The sequence below is a fragment of the Vigna unguiculata genome, unplaced genomic scaffold (genome assembly GCF_004118075.2).
Source record: "Vigna unguiculata cultivar IT97K-499-35 unplaced genomic scaffold, ASM411807v1 contig_122, whole genome shotgun sequence".
Lineage (NCBI taxonomy): Eukaryota > Viridiplantae > Streptophyta > Magnoliopsida > Fabales > Fabaceae > Vigna > Vigna unguiculata.
Genome location: NW_021010828.1, coordinates 738992 through 759212, shown reverse-complemented (window position 1 = coordinate 759212; position 20221 = coordinate 738992). Strand labels below are relative to the sequence as shown.

General features: G+C 38.0%; 1 protein-coding gene across 1 annotated transcript; it reads left to right on the top strand.

Moving 5' to 3' along the window:
* Positions 1-4148: 4148 nt before the first annotated feature.
* On the top strand, positions 4149-4887 carry LOC114171156. The gene is made up of 2 exons (XM_028056364.1): positions 4149-4388; positions 4672-4887. Exons 1-2 carry the CDS (start codon positions 4149-4151, stop codon positions 4885-4887), a joined length of 456 nt encoding a protein of 151 aa, XP_027912165.1.
* Positions 4888-20221: the final 15334 nt, after the last annotated feature.

The window sequence follows — 20221 nt, the reverse complement described above, 5'->3', positions numbered from 1 at the left end:
GTTAATTAGTGATTGTTGTTGGGATGGTGTGTTAGGAATTTGAGGAATTGGACCCTGTTTATGAATACCTGAGTGCATCCATTAGGTAGTGAATCAGATTTTGATCAGAAAAGCTGGGGTTGGATGGAGCTGCTGGTGCGGGAATTCTGGGAAATTACCAGAAATGTGAGTACCGCCTACTGCGAGGTTGTGATGACATGCGTTGGGTTAGGTTCTGTTTCAGTTTTATTGGATTCTGTGAGAATTGAGGAAATTGGATGATGGAGTTCTTGGACATGAACTACAGAGGTTGGGAGTATTTTAGGAGGAGTGATATTAGTTAATATAGGTCTTGCTTATATTATGTCACAGTAGGAAATTTGGACCTGAATAAGTGGGTGCAAGGGGTTTAGAGACTTGAACAATTGTTGTGAAAGAGAGTGTAAATACAAGGTACCATTAGAAAGGGGATTGAGTCAAGAATGGCTGAAATGGCTAGAAGTAAATGTAGGAAGCAACATAGGGAAGTGCATGGTGATATGGTAGTGCTGAATAAGGTTGAATCTGAGGAAAACCAAGTTGTGTCCTTATGTGGTTAAGTATGAATGAAAAGTAGGGAGCTGGATGGCAAGTTAACCACTGGAAAAGGCAAAACCATAAACTGGAGAAGGAGCTTAATTCGTGATGCTTAGATTGTAGGTCAACTTGTGCATATTGGTACCGAACCAGTATAGCGACAATACTGATATGGCACCCGGCAAGGACTGGTAGACCGCCAGGCAAGAGCCACAGTGTCAACGAGGTCTGGTGCGATTCCGCCTGGCGGTGAATAGGGTTACGCTAGGTGATTGCGGTGAAATTAGTGAAGTTTGAACGTGGATGCGCCTGGCGGTGTCTTCAACTGTTGATGGTTTTGAGGCGCTTGGCGCCTGGCGATACGTGTCCCCTGCCAAGCGGTTTGGAAGCTGTAGCGCCTAGCGGTACGTGTCCTCCGCTAGGCAGTTTGACTATTTTAGGTCCTAGTTGTTGGACTTTATAGGCGTGATCTACAAGGCTTTTGGGGATTCTTAAAAGGTAAGATTGCTGAGTTCCTTGAGTTGAGCTCAGAATGGCATCCCTCGAGTTGAGCTCGGGATGGCGGATGAACGCGAGGAACCCTTGAGTTGAGCTTGGGTTGGCGAGTGTTGCCGGTGTGAGTGTGCTGGTTGTGGCCAGTATGGATGGGTCCAGATAGATTGCCCTCCTCAGTAAATAGTTGACGAGTTTGGTAGTCTTGGGACGTTACGGACTATGTTCGTATTTGGGAACTCCACCTGGCGTTATGGTGTATGATTCGTGTCAATGGTTCCCGCACGTGCTCTATCGGTTGTGACCGATAGGTTTGGCAGCAAATTACCTTGGGGTAATCACTAGAAGAAGTAAAAGACGAATGATATGGTTGTGGCCAAATGATAGAGAATAGAGAAAGAGACTATGTTTTGGGTCCTTGCAGAAAATATAGATATATGGTTGTTTATATGTATATTACTATGAGGAATGTTGATCTCATAAGCTCACCCTATCTGCTTGTGTTTGGCGATGATCGTGTACGCGGTACACGTGAGCAAAGGATGTTGATGTAGGTGGTGCTGGTGATGCTTAGACGTGGAGCGAGGGATAGCATGAGATTTATTACTATGTTTTATTGATTTTAGTTTTGGAAATGATATGTAAACTTTTGAGAGATATTTGAATATTGTTTCGCTTTATAAACTATGGAGCAGTGTTTTATTATACGATAATAAAAGTTTTAAATTTCTCGCGCTTTTGGGAAATGATGTTTATTCATAAATGCGATGTATTTATGTTTTTGTTATTCATTTTAATTACTTTAATTATTTAAATCCGTAATATCCAGATGGGATGTTACAGTTTCGCTAGAGGAGGCTCTACCTCTTTTGCCAGAAAGAGACCCCTCCGCCATATCCAATCAATCAACCACATTACCCATTCCCATCACAAACGCCGCATGCCTCCCATAACCTTCACGGACGACGACTTCCACACCCTTGGCGTTGTCGTCTCCACCCCTCATCTAGCCATGAAGTTTCCCTCCCCATCTGGCAACATCCTCACCATTCATTGCGATCAACGCCTTGCACGCGAATGCTACATGGCCAGCCTACGCCCAAAACTCCCCATCCAGCAAACCAATCTCATCGAGCGGCCACCCGGCTCTAGGATCGCTCTGTCAGGTGACGATCTAGACCCTAGAGTGGGCTGGGATGTTCGTCTCGAACCTGTTGAAGAGACCACCCCCCTGGAGCTCCCAAATGGCCACTTCATCAAACTTGGCACTGGTCTAGAATCTGAAGAGCGTGACATCATCACACCCATCCTAGTCGGCAACACGAACCTCTTTGCTTGGTCAACTCCCGACTTGCCTGGAGTTGACCCTCAAGTAGCATCTCACAAGTTATCTATCTACAAAAAAGCTCGGTATATCTCCCAGAAAAAATGCAAACTTGATGAGGAGCGACGCCTAGCAGCCAAGGCCGAGGCTGATAAATTATTGAGCGCAACGACAAGTGGCAGATGTGTGTTGATTACACGGATCTTAATAAAGCCTGTGCCAGAGATGCCTACCCCTTACCAAATATTGACCGACTTGTTGACGGCGCGGCCGGGAACAATGTCCTTAGCGTTCTTGATGCATACTCCGGTTACAATCAAATCCCCATGGCCGCATCCGACATGAACAAAACCGCTTTCATCATAGACGACACCAATTACTTCTACAGGGTCATGCCATTTGGCCTTAAAAACGCTGGAGCGACCTACCAACGATTGATGGATAAAGTCTTCAGTCATTCAATGGGCAAATCTGTTGAAGTATACGTTGATGACATGGTTGTCAAATCCCCAAGCCATCACCAGCATGCTCAGGACCTATCAGCAGTCTTCTCCGCATTACGACAGTACAACCTTCACCTCAACCTTGACAAGTGCATATTCGGTGTCGACCATGGTAAATTCCTTGGATTCATGCTAACCCAACGCGGTATAGAGGCCAACCCTGAAAAATGCAATGCGATCATTGAAATGCGAAGCCCCACTAGCGTAAAAAAGGTACAACGCCTCATAGGCCGCCTCACAACCATTTCCCGCTTCCTTCCCAAACCAGCCGAACAAATCCAACCCATCATACAACTGCTCAAAAATCCGCCAAGTTCACGTGGAATGATGATTGTGAACAAATATTCCAAAAGCTTAAAACCACCATCACCTCACCACTAATCCTTCATAAACCGGATACTCATCAACCCTTATTAGTCTATATAACCGCCACCGATCACACTATCAGCGCCGTGTTGGTCCAAGATGTCGGTGGTAACCAACATCCTATTTACTTCGTTAGCAGAACCATGCAAGACCCCGAAACCAGATACGAGGTGGTGGAAAAATTGGCCCTATCCCTGGTACATGCAGCCCGCCTACGCCCATACTTCCAAAATCATAACATAACATATTGCAGAAACCAGACCTTGCAGGGCAGATGTCATCTTGGGTCGTTGAGTTATCCGAATTCAACGATCTCCAACAAACTCCTAAAGCGGACCAATGGACACTTTATGTTGATGGTTCATCCAACCCGAAGGGAACAGGTGCTGACATCATACTAGAAGGCCCCAACAACATCCTCATCAAAAATCCCTACACTTCGCCTTCAAGACCTCTAACAACCAAGCCGAATACGAAGCCATCCTCGCCGGCTTATCCCTGGCCCGCGAGGTTGGTATAAAGTCGCTAACATGTAAAATCGACTCTAGGCTCACTGTAGGCCATCTAAATGACGAGTTCGAAATCAAAGACTCTACCCTCCTACAATATTACCAATAGTTCGGAAAGTCATCCAGTCCGCCTTCGAACAAGTCCGTATACAACACATTCCCAGATTCGAAAACGTCAAAGCCGACATATTATCCAAACTAATCAGCACCAAGTTAAAAATCCAGCATCGATCCCTATTATAGCAAACACTGCTCGCCCTTTCCATCACAAGTACTTGCCATAACCTAACCCAAGACCAAGCCGACAATTGGAAAACCCCTTACATCTAGTACCTCAAAACCGGTAACCTTGCACCTAACACCGACAAAGGTTGGATAACTAAAGCCGCTTGGTATACGATGATAGGCGACGACCTTTACAAACGCGGATACGACCAGTCACTTCTCAAATGCGTCACGGCAGAACAAGCTCAGTACATAATTAAAGAATTACATGAGGGCATATGCGGCTACCATTCCGGCGCGCGCACCATGACTACCCGAATCCTTCTCGCCGGTTACTTCTGGCCAACCATGGAGGCCAACTGCCCAGAAACAAGAACATCTTCATTCTATACTATCCCCATGGACCTTCACAAAGTGGGAAATGGACATCCTCGACCCCTTCTCCCCCGACAGAGGCCAAGTAAAATTCCTGATAGTAGCCGTCGACTACTTCACCAAGTGGATAGAAGCCAAACCGCTTGCCACCATTACAGCCCAACAAGTACAACAATTCGTTTTTAAGAATATCATATACCGATATGGCGTCCCATATACCATCATCACCGACAATGGCCGACAGTTTATAGATAAAGAACTCGATAAGTTCTACACCGATTTGCGCATCAAACACGTAACCAGCTTTGTTGAACACCCATAGACCAACAGACAGGCCGAGGTGGCAAACAAGGTTATACTAGTGGAGCTACGCAAGCGGTTAAACAACGCCAAAGGCCGATGGCCAGAAGAACTAGTAGAAGTGTTGTGGGCCTACATGTGTAACCCTCAATCAGCAACAAACGAGTCTCCATTTAGCCTAGTATACGGCGTAGACGCCATGAAACCCGTTGAAATTGGTGAACCATCCCTACGCTGAGAACTTTATGACTTAGCCCAAAATCATCAAAACATGGCCACCCACCTTGACCTCCTATCCGATCTAAGAGAAAAAGCTCAAATACGCAACTTAGCTGCCAAACAAAGAGCCGTCAGGAAATATAACGCCAACCTATGCCCAAGATCGTTCGCAAAAGGAGACTTAGTTTGGAGAATGACCAGCAGTGCAAGAAAGAAGGATCGCAAGTTCTCCGCAAATTGGGACGGCCCATACCGAATACGTGAAGATGCTGGGGGAGGAGTATATCGACTAGAGCAGTTGTCTGGGGAAGAAATACCCAATACATGGAATGTATCCCATCTGAAGTTTTACTTTAGTTAAGGACATGTTTTGTACCAAACACTTCTAACCTTGGGTGTACTCTTTTCCCTCACCTGATCTTTTTTCCCTAAGGAGGGTTTTGGACAGGGAGGTTTTAACGAGGCACCCCAGATTTCATGAATAAACAAAGGGTTCCCAACTTCACGACTATTCTTCACTTCACTTCTCGCATTCATTTAACTTCCCCACCATTACCACAAGTAAGCGACCTGAGTCGAACACCTTTAATTTTATGTTAATTCGTTTAAGTTCCCCAGCCTTACCACAAGTAGGCGGCCTGGGTTGAACGCCCTTAACTTGATGTTAATTCGTTTAAGTTCCCCACCCTTACCATAAGTAGGCAGCCTGGGTCGAACACCCTTAACTTGATCTTAATTCATTTAAGTTCCCCACCCTTACCACAAGTAAGCGGCTTGGGTCGAACAACCTTATTTTTATGTTAATTCGTTTAAATTCCCCACCCTTACCACAAGTAGGCGGCCTTGGTCGAACACCCTTAACTTGATGTTAATTCGTTTAAGTTCCCCACCCTTACCACAAGCAAGCGGCCTGGGTTGAACACCCTTAACTTGATGTTAATTCGTTTAAGTTCCCCACCCTTACCACAAGTAAGCGGCCTGGGTCGAACACCCTTAATTTTATGTTGATATCGCTGTCGTTAGGCGATCAAATTATCACTACTTAACTTTAGCAACTTCAGTATTGCCAAATTAGTAGTGAAAAAACTAGTTAGGGTTAAGATAACATTGAGTCGTCTCACAACGAATACAAAATTGATTTCAAATATTTGACTCTTATAAAAATGCAATTAAAACTAGTAACCATGAAAATATAGGGTTTTGATAAGCAAAGAATAAATGACACGCAAGTAAAATATTGTAAAAACAGTAATAGTAAATAGGTCAATTCCTATGCTCTTTGAAAATAGGATTCATCATTGGTTTTCTAAAGATTATTGTTATTGATTCCTTGTTTAAGATTTCAAATTAATCAATGTAACTTCTTAATTAATTTGTTGACGTCCTCACTTTGAACCAAAGTAACTTCTCAATTAAAAGTAAGAACTTTGTAGATTAGTCCTAGTAAATTTAACCAAAGTAACTTCTCAATTAAACATTACTAGTCCTAATCATGTCTATTCTTTTAGACCTTATATCTAGTAAAAAGTTAATTAATCAAAGTAACTTCTTGATTAATTCTAATCTAATTTTCTACCTCTAATCAAAGTAATTTCTCAATTATTAGAAAAAAATCATGCAATCAAATGAAAGTTTCTAAAAATTAATCAAAGTAACTTCTTAATTAAAATTCAAAAACCCGTAGACTCATATGATTGTTATGTTCTTCACATTTAACACTATGCTAACTTGCTATAATGTAAAAATCATTGCTTTAACTAGATTAAGAACTAAAAGACATAGATAAAAAATAAATCTCAACAAGAATCAAAAGAACAAATAAATTAATTCATCTAACCTCAGAATCCAATTAAGAAATTACAGTGAAATCAACCCTAAAACCTTAGCCCTCCATGGCTTGGATGAAATACATGATAATATGATGAAGGAAGGAAAAATAAAAGAAAAGGAAGAATGAGATATGTGGTGGATGATGGTATCTCCAAAACCAGAGAGTTGCTAAGTGTGTAAGTTCCCCACCTTCTGCTCTCGTAAGTCTCTTTATATAGCCTTCAACTGGACTTTGGGCTTTATCTATCGGTTGCTAAAATATTTTATTTTTATTTAATTAATTAGCAACTTAATTTATGTCCAATTTCGAATTCTGCCCCTCTTATTTAACCATTTTTGCAGTTTTGACCAGAGTTGACTGCTGGCTTTGACCAGTTGACCAGTGTTGACCAATTGACCAGTTTGACTGTCCAATAGTAGCCTGACATGTGGCACAGAGAGTCTCTCTCCAGAATTAGGGTTTGCTGCCCCTATCCTTGTTGCTGCCGCGGGTGCAAGGTGCAATGACGGCTGCTCCGTTTCTCCAGCAAGGATGAAGCTGCGTTAATGGTGGACGACGCGATAGTGGCTGCTGCGCGGAACCTCGACGAGTTGCAGATCTGTGGTGAATGCGTGATGGCCATGCTCCATGGATGCGGGATAGTGCAAATCCAATGGTTACGCTGTTGTAGGTTCGTTTTGGTGCGAGGTTCACTTACTAGTGTTGTTCGAAAGTGGTGCTGCTGCGAACATGGTTGCAGGTGCGGTACAAAAATGGAGGTTCTCGCGTGAAGCTGCTGCCATGGTTTCCTTGTGGAGAAGATGACTCGCGATGGTGGCTGCAAGATGTGTGGAGGCGCTGCAGTTGCAGACAGAGATGGTGGCTCACGGTGGCGCGAGGTCCGTGAATGGTACAGCTACGGCGTGGTGCAGTGGTGGCCGACGAGGTTCAGATGCGTGAATGTTGACGAGATGATGGAGGTTGTAGGTGCAGTGGAGATGGAGAAGCGTGGTGATGATGGTGCGCGTTGCCTCGCGGTGGTCAAAAATGGCGGCGGTTGCCAGGGAGGGTCATGGTGGCGGCTAGGGTTTGAAGAAAATTAGGGTTTCTATTTTGGAGATGAGGATGATGACGTGGCAGCCTTCCATTGGACAGCTTGTTAGTGCAAGGATTGTTGCCACGTGGCTTGTTCTGGTTGGCCAATTTTAAAAGTTGAGGATTGCCACATGACAGCTTATGAGTGAATGAAGTTTAAGTGGTAGGATGGGGGCAACTTAGTAAAACTGGGGGTGCAGAACAGGTTTTTATGGTCCACTTGCAGCAGGAGTGTGCAAATAAAATCTAGGGGTGCATTTACCTCCTGATTTATTCTTTTCAAGAATTTCCTGATTTTGGACTCATTTTGTAACTTTGAATATTTCAAATCCACACTATTAAGCGGCCTGGGTCGAACACCGTTAACTCGTGGTTAATTCGTTTAAGTTCCCCACCCTTACCACATGCAAGCGGCCTGGGTCGAACACCCTTAACTCGTGGTTAATTCGTTTAAGTTCCCCACCCTTACCACAAGTAAGCGGCTTGGGTCGAACACCCTTAACTCGTGGTTAATTCGTTTAAGTTCCCCACCCTTACCACAAGTAAGCGGCCTGGATCGAACACCCTTAACTCGTGGTTAATTCGTTTAAGTTCCCCACCCTTACCACAAGTAAGCAGCCTGGGTCGAACACCCTTAACATACAATCGATTGCCCCATACATAACATACACCACAAATCATCAAAACCCGACATACACAATAACATACAGAACATTAATCGCATTAAGCATAAACGCAAAGAAATGTACCAACGCAACGAACATAATGTACCAGTTATTACAGACATAGGCTCAATAATACTTTTAAATCATTAAAAAATTGATGTCCTATTCTGCTGAATCATGGGCCACCTCCGCAGCATCATCCACCTTCTTCTCTTCTTCGACTGACTCCTTCTCTGCCTCCTCGTCCGGACTGCTCTCATCCTCCTGGATAAGCTTCCCATCAACAACGTTCTTGTTCACATCAAATTTTGAGTCAGCTGCGTCAACTTCTTGATGAAAAAAGGCCGTTTGCCGTAATCCCTTCTGAAAGTCGTTGATATGCTCTTGGATGATGTAATTCTTCAAGTCGTCAAGTTCACTTACGGTACCATCGTACTTGTCGTTCAATTCATCATAATCTGCCTCCAAATCTTCTATCTTCTTATTCAGTTTTCTCTCCGAGTCCAAACACCGGACCTTCCAAGTTCCCTGCATTTTTCTCTCTTCTTCCCAACTCTCCCTTTCCTTCTTCCATGCAGCTCTCTCATCCTCTAACTTGCCGACCTTTCCCTGTAACTCTTCCACTTTCTCCCTACCTCCTTCCTTTACTTCCCATTGATACAAAGACCCAACATGATAGCTCAATATCAATGCCTTACTTCCAAACTCAACCATCGTCCTCACAATATGATTGATGAGTCCGTATTTTTGCCCTCATTTAGTGTTTAATTTTGGGTATTTAATTAGCTTGACTCATGTTTGTTTATACTCAAATGTTTAGCTTGACTCTTTTGTTTTGCATCTTAGGTGAATATGCATGATTTGATATGATGGAGGCATTTCTTGTTTTTAGCTGCTTGGCCAAATAAGCCCACCTTGATATTAATCCATTGGTATCCCCTTTGAGCTTTAAACCTCTTTTTCTTGTTTTAAGCCTATTGCATAACCTTGAAAAGAAAAAGACCATATTCTATCTTGGGAAGAAAGAATGAGCTAATGGATTGTGTTCACGAATGGTTGAGGAATAAAGTGTGTGGGTGAGTACCTCACCCACAAATTAATAAAAATGGCAAAAGGAAAAATTGTTGATGAAAAAGTAAGGTTCATTCCTTTAATCCAGTGTTGATGTGAAATAAAATACCTCAGAAAAAGTTTTGAAATTACTCAATTTTGCCCAAGAGTGCAAAAGGATAAGTGTGTGGGTATGATGAGTCCGTATTTTTGCCCTCATTTAGTGTTTAATTCTGGGTATTTAATTAAATTTGTATGTTTAAAGAGTGATTTAATTAACAATTCTGATAATTAAGCTATTTGAGCTTGTGTGATAAAAATGTGTTAAAAAGTGATTTTTAGCTGCATAAATTATTTTTGAATATTTTAACGTTTGTTGATGCAGCTGAAATTAAGATTAAACTCATTTAAGGTGAGAAAATAAATTGATTGAAGTTACAGAACACCCTTAAATAAGGCTGAAATTAGCAAGTTCTAAAAATCACTTCTGCACCCCTTAAATTACATATACACTCCCCTTTTCCAAATGGGTTGCAGAATATCAACTTCTACACCCCTAACTTTATCTATTTTCACCCCTCCTACCACTTAAACTCCATTCATTGAGATTCTGCCATGTGGCAATCCTCCACTAATTGAGTTGACCAACCAGAAGGCTGCCACGTGTCATCCTGTCATTGCACAGTCAAACTGGTCAAACCTGGTCAAACAGTCAACTCTGGTCAAATATTCAACTCTGGTCAAAAACTGGTCAAAGGACAGGGATGTAACTGCAAATATTGATATTTTTGGATGTCTATGCAAAATTGGACTACAGAATTGAAAATTGGCTATTTAGAAAATTAATACAAATATTATTTGGTGATAATTTATAAGATATCTTTAAATAATTAATTTATTTAATTATATCATAAATTATTAACCAACTATATTTGTTAAATAGTCTATATCTCTCCAAATATCTTTGAATATTTATCTTCATCTTTATTTTAGAAGATATTTGAGAGGTTTTAGCAACAGAAAAGCCCAGTCCAATTCCTATATAAAGAGACCAAGGGAGAAGCAGAAAAACAAGCTCGGCACTTCAGAATTTAGGAACCCTTAGGGGGACCTAATTTCTTTCTCTCTTTTCTTCTCTCTATTCTTCTTTTTATTTTGGATTCCATGGATTGCTAAAGTTTTTGGGTTGATTCCATTGTAATTTCATTATGGATTCTGAGATTAGAATGAATTAATTTCTTTGTTCTTTTTATTATTGTTGAGGTTTTAATTCATCTATGTCTTTTATCTTGGAATCACGTAAAAAGTAATGATTTTAAATCTATATGCATGTTGATCATATGAGTTCAAGGGTTTTTAAATTTAATTGAGACTTTACTTTGATTTTATTTAGAAACTTTCATATGATTAAATGATTTTTTACCAATAATTGAGACTTTACTTTGGTTAAAGGTATTTACTCTAACTACAATTAATTGAGACTTTGCTTTGATTAATTAAGCTTTTTATTTGGTGAGAAGATAAAAGACTAGACATGATTAGGCATAGTAAATTTGATTGAGACTGTACTTTGGTTGAATTTACTGTGGATAATCTAAAAGTTCTCACTTTTAATTGAGACTGTACTTTGGTTAAAAGTGAGAACGCCAACAAATTAATTGAGACTTTACATTGATTAATTTGTAAATCTATAACAATAATTAATTGAGCAATAATCTTTAGATAACCGATGATGAATCTATTTTTAAAAAGCAATGGAATCAATCTATTTTCTTTACTATTATTTTTATTTCTTTTTATCTTTTAAATGTTATTTCTATCTTTGTTTATCTTAATCCCCTATATTTTTTATTTTATTTGACTAACCGTTTTGTATAGATTTTATAAGAACTAACTTGTTAAAAATCAATTTTGTGTTCGTTGGGAGACGACTTTGGGTTACTTTACCCTTTCTATTTTCTTGACTACTATCTTAGCAATACTGAAGTTGTTATAGTTTAGTAGTATTAATTTGAACGCCTCACTTCCAAACTCAACAATCGTCCTCACAATATGATCCGCCTCCATACTGTCAATGGAGTTGATGATGGTATCTGGGAGGTTGATCGCAATATATTTTCTAACAGAGATTTCCGGCAACTCAATCAAGCCGGACTCAGGTCCCTTCACCCCGCTGGCCGATCCCGGCCCACTAACCGGCCCCGAACCGAGTAATGCATCCCTCACCTTCTTCACATCCTTCCCCTTGCCGGGTCGAGGCGGTAACTTGGCCTTCCTCTTGGTCCCGCCATGCACGTGCACCTCGACCAACGATTCCTGCAGGTTGGGAACGTCAGTCTTCCCGGCTTCCTTGGCCTTAGCAGCCATTTCTTTCCTCAACGTCTGGAAGAGCGCCAAATTCTTCTTCCCCGATTGCGCCATGTGCCCTACAATAACATATCAAACCTCGGTTAAGACAACTTAGAATCATTAACACAGTTTAAGTAATAAACAGATACCTTCAATATCAATAATAGGGTGCACCGAATTATGAACTCTAACTAGGCCCTTAGTGGGCAACTTATCAGTAAACTTCATCAAAGTCTCCACCACCTCCTTATCCCCCGCCGACAACTCGTCGGTACCTATATCCTTATACCGAGAAGGGGTTCCTGTCCAGCTAAACGGGAACTTCTTACTCCCATCTGCGTTCAAGAAATGGGACTTCCCTTTTCCTTCACCACAACTTTAAAGTATCCGTCCTTAAAATGCTTGAAGGACTGAGAAAATGTGACCAATCTACTGATGTTGGGGCGACTTATCAGAGACAACCAAGTAGTCGGTTGGCGAGGCCTAGTATCATAGAAGTATAGAAATGCATAAGGAGAAGGCTGCAGATATATGGAATGGCACAAAACGCGGAAGGCTTGCATATAAGCCCAACTGTTTGGATGTAGTTGTGTGGGTGCAATGTTCAACGCACGCAACACACCCATGGTGAAGTCGTCCAGCAGCAACCGCACATGTAACTGAGAGAAGTGGCACATGTACATGTAGAAGAACTTTTCGGTTGCCCGCTCCTGCCCGTGGCATACGCGGTCGATGGTGCTCACCCTCTCCAAGGAAACAATACCCCGCTTACACCTTTTGCGATAACAGGTGTATAATTCAGCCAAGAGTTCAACAGGCGAGACCACCGAAATAAGGATGATTGGTTACGAACGTCGGCAGCTACCCACCCATAGCCGCCCTTGGCCGGCCAGTTACTCTCCACCAACTCCTCTGGAGGGTCTTCTCGAACCTCCTTCACCGTCTCCATAGGGATTCCACCTACCATACCCCCGGAGTTGGTGCTCTCCTCTTCAACATGTCAACCTCTACTCCTCCCAGACTCTATACTCTCACTACTAGACGTAGACAACGACACAATATCGCTACTAGACATACCTTTTCTCTTTTCTGGAAAGATGATGGCTGAAATTAAGAACAAGTCGGACAGGAAAACGCACACAAGATCTCTGAATGAAAATTCTCGCGAATGAACCAACAAACCCTTACTCGTTGTAAAATCTTCATTTATGGGTTAGAATCCCAAATGGTAGAACCCCTTCCCGCCAAAATGACAACCCATACCAATAGACACAATCATTCCAAAAGGCATGAGTGTTAAAAACGACGGCGCAAAACTCCCTTTGATTTGTCCTCTGACATCCCTTCGCCTACCATCAACCCTTTCTCACCTTTAGCCTTAACAATATTCCTCACACTTAAAGGCTGGGGGACTAGTGTACCACACCTAGCTGGCCCCGCTAGCATGTCAACACACATCACCCTTGACCGACACCTATGTCGGTCAAGGCTGGGGGACTGGTGTACCACACCAAGCCAATTTAAATAATAATAAAACGATCACCCTACCTATATACCCAAGCACTCAAGTAACCGGCCTAGGCTGGGCTGACTTGAGCCTAGCCAGCCTAAACCGGTAACACAAACCACAGAGGAAAGTAGTCGGTTTAGGCCGACAACATCAATATACTTAGCAAAATAAAAGCCCCCCTAGTATTCAACGAGTCCACCTAAGAGCCTAGGTTAGGCCCTAGGCCCACTTACAGCCCAAACTAGGGCCCAAGCTGGGGCCCAGCCCACGATATAACCAGACATAATTAATGCTCTATAAATACACGTGGACCCCAGTAATTAAAGGTACGCATTCATTACTCCATTAATCACCTGATTTGATCTTTTGAGAGCTTTGACTCACTTGAGCTTCGGAGTCCCTTCTACAGGTAACCCCTCCTGGTCCAAGCCGACATGTACCAACCGGGAAAAGGCCAACTGAGGAGATAGCGGACTACATGGGTAAGGTGACGCTTGTGCCTCACTTATCTTGTTTGTTCTCTGCAGGAACAAAAATGTATAAATGAAAGTAACATATTTTAATAAAAAAAATATTTAAAAGATAATAATGTAATAAAAAAATTATAATTAAAAATTACTTTTTAAACCTTACTTCATGACAATTTTCAAATTTTTGTTATTTTTACATTGTTTTCATAATTATGCTAAAAAATAAATTGCAGACATAATTGTAATCTTGATATCACCCTCAAACCATTCACTAACAGAGATGATTGAAAAATAGAGGAATTTCCCTCTTCCTTCCCCTCTTTCTCCCTCATCGTTGATTGGATGGAGAGAGATAGGATTAATTCAAGTGGATTAGTGTGTGAAGCTTATCTTGTTCACTTTAAGGGATTAACGGTGAAAGTAAGTGGATTTAGAGTAAAGTTTGTTGATCTTTGTGAGTGATTTGATGGATGTGATAGATTAAAAATTATATTTAAATCTTAAAAAAACAAGATTACCAAATTGTACTTTATTTTAAAAATAATTAAAAATTATCATTATATAAGTTTGATTTATCGTAGAAAAAATAAGAAAATGTATAAATCAAAGTAACATATTTTAATAAAAAAATATTTAAAAATAATGTAATAATAAAATTTATAATTAAAAATTAATTTTTAAACCTTATTTTATAACAATTTTCAAATTTTTGTTATTAATTATTTTTGTAAAAATAATTTAAAAAGCCATTTTTTTACATCATTCTCATAATTAAGCTGAAAAATAAATTGCGGACATAACTGTAATCTTCATATCACCCTTAAACAGAGACATAACAGAGATGATCTAAAAATAGAAGAATATCCCTTTTTCTTCCCCTCTCTCTCCCTCAAGGTATATTGGATTGACAGGGAGATTATGACATCAAGTGGATTACAGTGTGAAGTTTGTGTTGTTCACTTTAAGTGGATTAAAGATGAAAGTGGGTTGATTAAGATTATAGTTTGTTAAAGTTCGTGAGTGATTTGATGGATGTGATAGATTAAAAATTATATTTAAATCAAACAAAAACAAGATTACCAAATTGTACTTTACTTTAAAAATAATTAAAAATAATTATTATATAAGATTGATTTACCGTAGAAAAATATGAAAATGTATAAATGAAAGTAACATATTTTAATAAAAAATATTTCAAAGATAATGTAATAAAAAATTTATATTTAAAAATTATTTTTTAGACATTATTTGATAACAATTTTTATATTTTTGTTATTTTTACATCGTTTTCATAATAATGCTAAAATATAAGTTGCGTACATAATTGTAATCTTGATATCATTCTCAAACCATTGCATAACAGACATAAATAGAGGAATTTCCATCTTCCTACCCCCTCTCTCCCTCATCGTTGATTGGAGGGAGAGAGATAGGATGAATTCAAGTGGATTAGAGTGTGAAGCTTATCTTTTTCACTTTAAGTAGACTAACGGTGAAAGTGAGTGGATTTAGAGTAAAGTTTGTTGATGTTTGTGAGTGATTTGATGGATGTGATAGATTATAAATTATATTTAAATCATAAAAAACAAGATTACCAAATTGTACTTTATTTTGAAAATAATTAAAAATTATCTTTATATAAGTTTGATTTATTGTAGAAAAAATATGAAAATGTATAAATGAAAGTAAGATATTTTAATAAAGAAATATTTAAAAGATAATGTCATAAAAAAATTATAATTAAAAATTACTTTTTAAACATTATTTTATAACAATTCTCAAATTTTCGTTATTAATAATTTTTGTAAAAATAATTTCAAAAGCCATATTTTTACATCATTTTCATAATTAAGCCGAAAAATAAATTGCGTACATATTTGTAATCTTGATATCACCTTTAAACCAATACATAACAGAGATGATCTAAAAATAGAAGAATATCTCTCTTCCTTCCCTACTCTCTCCCTCAAGGTTGATTGGATTGACAGGGAGAGGATGACATCAAGTGGATTATAGTGTGAAGTTTGTGTTGTTCACTTTAAGTGGATTAAAGATGAAAGTGGGATGATTAAGATTATAGTTTGTTAAAGTTTGTGAGTGATTTGATGGATGTGATAGATTAAAAATTATATTTAAATCAAAGAAAAACAAGATTACCAAATTGTACTTTATTTTAAAAATAATTAAAAATAATTATTATATAAGTTGATTTATCGTAGAAAAAATATGAAAATGTATAAATGAAAGTAACATATTTTAATAAAAAAAATTTATAATTAAAAATTATTTTTCAAACATTATTTGATAACAATTTTTAAATTTTTGTTATTTTTACATCGTTTTCATATTTATGCTAAAATAAAAATTGCGTACATAATTGTAATCTTGATATCATCATCAAACCATTGCATAACAGACATAAATAGAGGAATTTCCATCTTCCTACCCTCTCTCTACATCATAGTTGATTGGAGGGAGAAAGATAGGATGAATTCAAGTGGATTAGAGTGTGAAGCTAATCTTTTTCACTTTAAGGGGATTAACGGTGAAAGTGAGTGGATTTAGAGTAAAGTTTGTTGAAGTTTGTGAGTGATTTAATGGATGTGATAGTTTAAAAATTATATTTAAATCATAAAAAACAAGATTACTGTTATGAATTAATGGTCGTCCATTGATTTATAACAATTACTCATATGATTGATAATCATATTATGCATTACTTTTTATGTAATATTTTGTATTTACTATTTGATTTCATATCCTTTCTAGGTTACCATGTTGTATCTATAAATAGGACAGGTTCTATCAGTAATAAGACACACATACAAATAGAAGTTGCTCCCTACTCTCTCATTCTCTATTCTTCCTCTCCTTTGTCTCTCTCTTATTACCTTTATTTTATAACACATTATCAGCACGAGGGTTATCCAACTGAGCGTGAAGGCATATTTTTTTTCTCCCTAAGAACAACGCTCTAAATTCCTCAACCGAGGTTCTTTCTAATCTTTTTCTTATTCACAAACTTTATCTTATATTTTTTTATGTAATGATAATTGTTTGATTTATTTTTTCTCTGTCATATTATTATTATTATTATTATTATTATTTGATTTTAATAATTTCATACATGAAATTTGATTATATTAATATTTTATGTGCTAGTTCTAAAACATGTCAAATCTTGCAAAGCTTGAATTTGCGGCCCTTAATATTTCGGGGGAGAATTATTTATCATGGATTTTAGATGCTGAAATTCATCTAGATGCAATGGGTCTGGGTGAGGCTATTAAAGAAGGAAATAAAGCATCTGAACAAGATAAAGCTAAAGTTATGATTTTCCTTCGTCGCCATCTTCATGAAGGGTTGAAAATTGAATATCTTACTGTAAAAGACCCTTCTGTATTATGGAAAATTTAAAAGAAAGATATGACCACCAGAAAACTGTGATTATGCCAAAAGCTCGTTATGATTGGATGCATTTACGGTTGCAAGATTTTAAAATTGTAAGTGAATATAATTCTGCAATGTTTAGAATTACTTCTCAATTGACTCTATGTGGAGAAAGAATTACTGATGAGGATATGTTGGAAAAAACATTCTCAACTTTTCATGCAACTAATGTGCTTTTGCAACAACAATATCGTGAAAAAGGTTTTCACAAATATTCTGAATTGATTTCATGCCTTCTTGTGGCTGAATAAAATAATGAGCTCTTGATGAAAAATCATGAGGCCTGACCAACTGGTTCTGCTCCATTCCCAGAAGTGAATGCAACAACATCTGATCTATATAATCATGGACGAGGTCAAGACCATAATAATAATCGAAGTCGTAATTTTGGTTGTGGTCGTGTTATTAATCATGGTCATGGACATGGTTATAAAGGAAATTTCAAAGAGAAACTTCATCAACAGAAGTGGAACAAGAATGCGAAAAAGGAAAAAGAAAGGGGTGAAAATAATGGCAAAAGGCTGAAAATATATGTTATCGTTGTGGCAGTAAAGGTCATTGGACCCGTGCCTCTTATACACCAAAGCATCTTGTTGAACTCTACCAAGAATCACTTAAAAAGAAGAATATAGAAACACATTTTGCTTATGAAGATGGTGATTCTGATTATGGTCATATGGATACTACTCATCTTGATATTGGTGATTTCTTTTCTAAACCTGATGGAAGCATTGATCACCTTATTGGTGATGGGAGTGTTAGAAAATAGTTTTATTTTATTTTATATTATGTTATTAAATTTTAAGACAATGTTTTATATTTAATTCATGTTGCTTTTATATGTATAAGTTTTTATGTTTTTATGAATAAAATCCTCTATTTTTATTTTTATTTTATTTTTTCTCCTCTTACAAAGTAATCTCTAATATTTATATTTATGTTTATATGAAGAATGAATATTGGCATTAACACCAATGATGAGGATCTATGCCTTGCTGATAGTACAACAACTCATACAATTCTCAAGAGTAATAAATATTTCTCTTGTTTGGTAATGCAAGAAGTCAATGTTAGTACTATTTCTGGTACTACAAATATAATTGAAGGCCCTAGAAGAGCTACAGTACTTCTACCAAGAGGTACAAGATTGCATATTAAAAATGCATTTTATTCTCCTAAGTCCAATAGAAACTTATTAAGTTTCAAGGATATTCGTCTAAATGAATATCATATTGAGACAAATAATGAAGGAGATGTTGAATATCTTTATATCACTCAAATTGAGTCAAATAAAAAATGTGTATTGGAGAAATTATCAGCCTTCTCTTATGGATTGTACTACACATATATTAATGCGATTGAGATGCATGTTATCGTAAGCCAGAAGCTTACAAATAAGAATGAATTTCTTGTTTGGCATGATCGGTTGGGTCATCCTGAACATATCATGATGCGAAAAATAGTTGAAAACTCATGTGGACATCCACTTAAAAATCAAAAGCTTCTTCAGTCCAATGATTTCTCATGTACTGCATGTTCGCGGGGAAAGTTGATAATAAGACCATCACCAAAAAAAATTAGAAATGAGTCAATCTCATTTTTAGAATGAATACAAGGTGATATTTGTGGTCCAATACACCCACCATGTGGATCATTTAGATATTTCATTGTATTAATTATTGTGTCCACTAGATGGTCACATATTTGTTTACTATCAACTCGAAATCAAGCATTTGCTAAGTTATTAGCACAATTGATCAAGTTAAGAGACCACTTCCCAGATTATCCAATTAAGAAAATTCGTCTTGATAATGCTGGTGAATTTACATCTCATGCTTTTAATGAGTATTGTATGTCAATTGGAATTGAAGTTGAACATCCAGTAGCGCATGTTCATACTCAAAATGGACTTGCAGAATCATTGATAAAACGTCTAAAATTGATTGCAAGACCTTTACTTATGAAAGCTAATCTTCCAATGACTACTTGGGGATATGCAATTCTGCATGCTGCAGTATTGATTCGCATCAGACCAACAAATTATCACAAATACTTTCCTTTACAGTTGGTTTTTAGTCAGCAACCAAATATTTCTCATTTAAGAATTTTTGGGTGTGTTGTATATGTCCTAATTTCCCCACCAAAAAGGACTATGATAGGTCCTCAAAGACGTTTGGGAATATATGTTGGATATGATTCTCCATCGATAATAAAATATCTTGAACCATCAACAGGTGACTTATTTACAGCTCGATTTGCTGATAGTCATTTTGATGAATCAGTTTTTCCAACGATAGGGGGAGAAAGAAAGAAACTAGAAAAGGATATTGGTTGGAATGAATTAATGATGAAGGATTATGTTGTTCCTTTTTAAGATTATTGAATATGGTGTGAGTTGATTAAGAAAGCTAAGTGAAATCCCCACTAGACATTAAGATAGCAAGCTATCTAGATGTGAAGGTTCCTTTCACAAAGCTCAAGAGAAGAAGATGATGGATTGATTCAAAACAAAAAGGAAATGGAAAGCACATAAACCATAGAAAACCAAGAACAATTAAAGGAAGAAGAAAACATAAAATGGAGAGAAAAGGAATGGTAAAAATGTGAGAAGTATGCCACTACAAGGCTAAGCTAGAAGCCATGGCAACCTTGAAGATGAATGGATGTGTGCCGCCACTTGCTATGCAAGATAAGGCTTAAAAGTATTCACTCCCTAGGGAGGAAACTCTCAGAAATGGTTGAGACACAAAAGTGTTTTTACTTTAAAATGTTCAACCCTTTTACATGTCTAGGAGGACCCCTTATATAGAAGAGTTTAGGGGCCTCTAAGCAAATAAAAGATACCTAAGGATGTCTCTACAAAAACCTAACCCTAGCTTCTAGAAACTAGGTCAAATAAGGTTACAAAAATGAGAGACAAAAGAGCTAACTATGGTGTGTGCAAGGCTAATTTC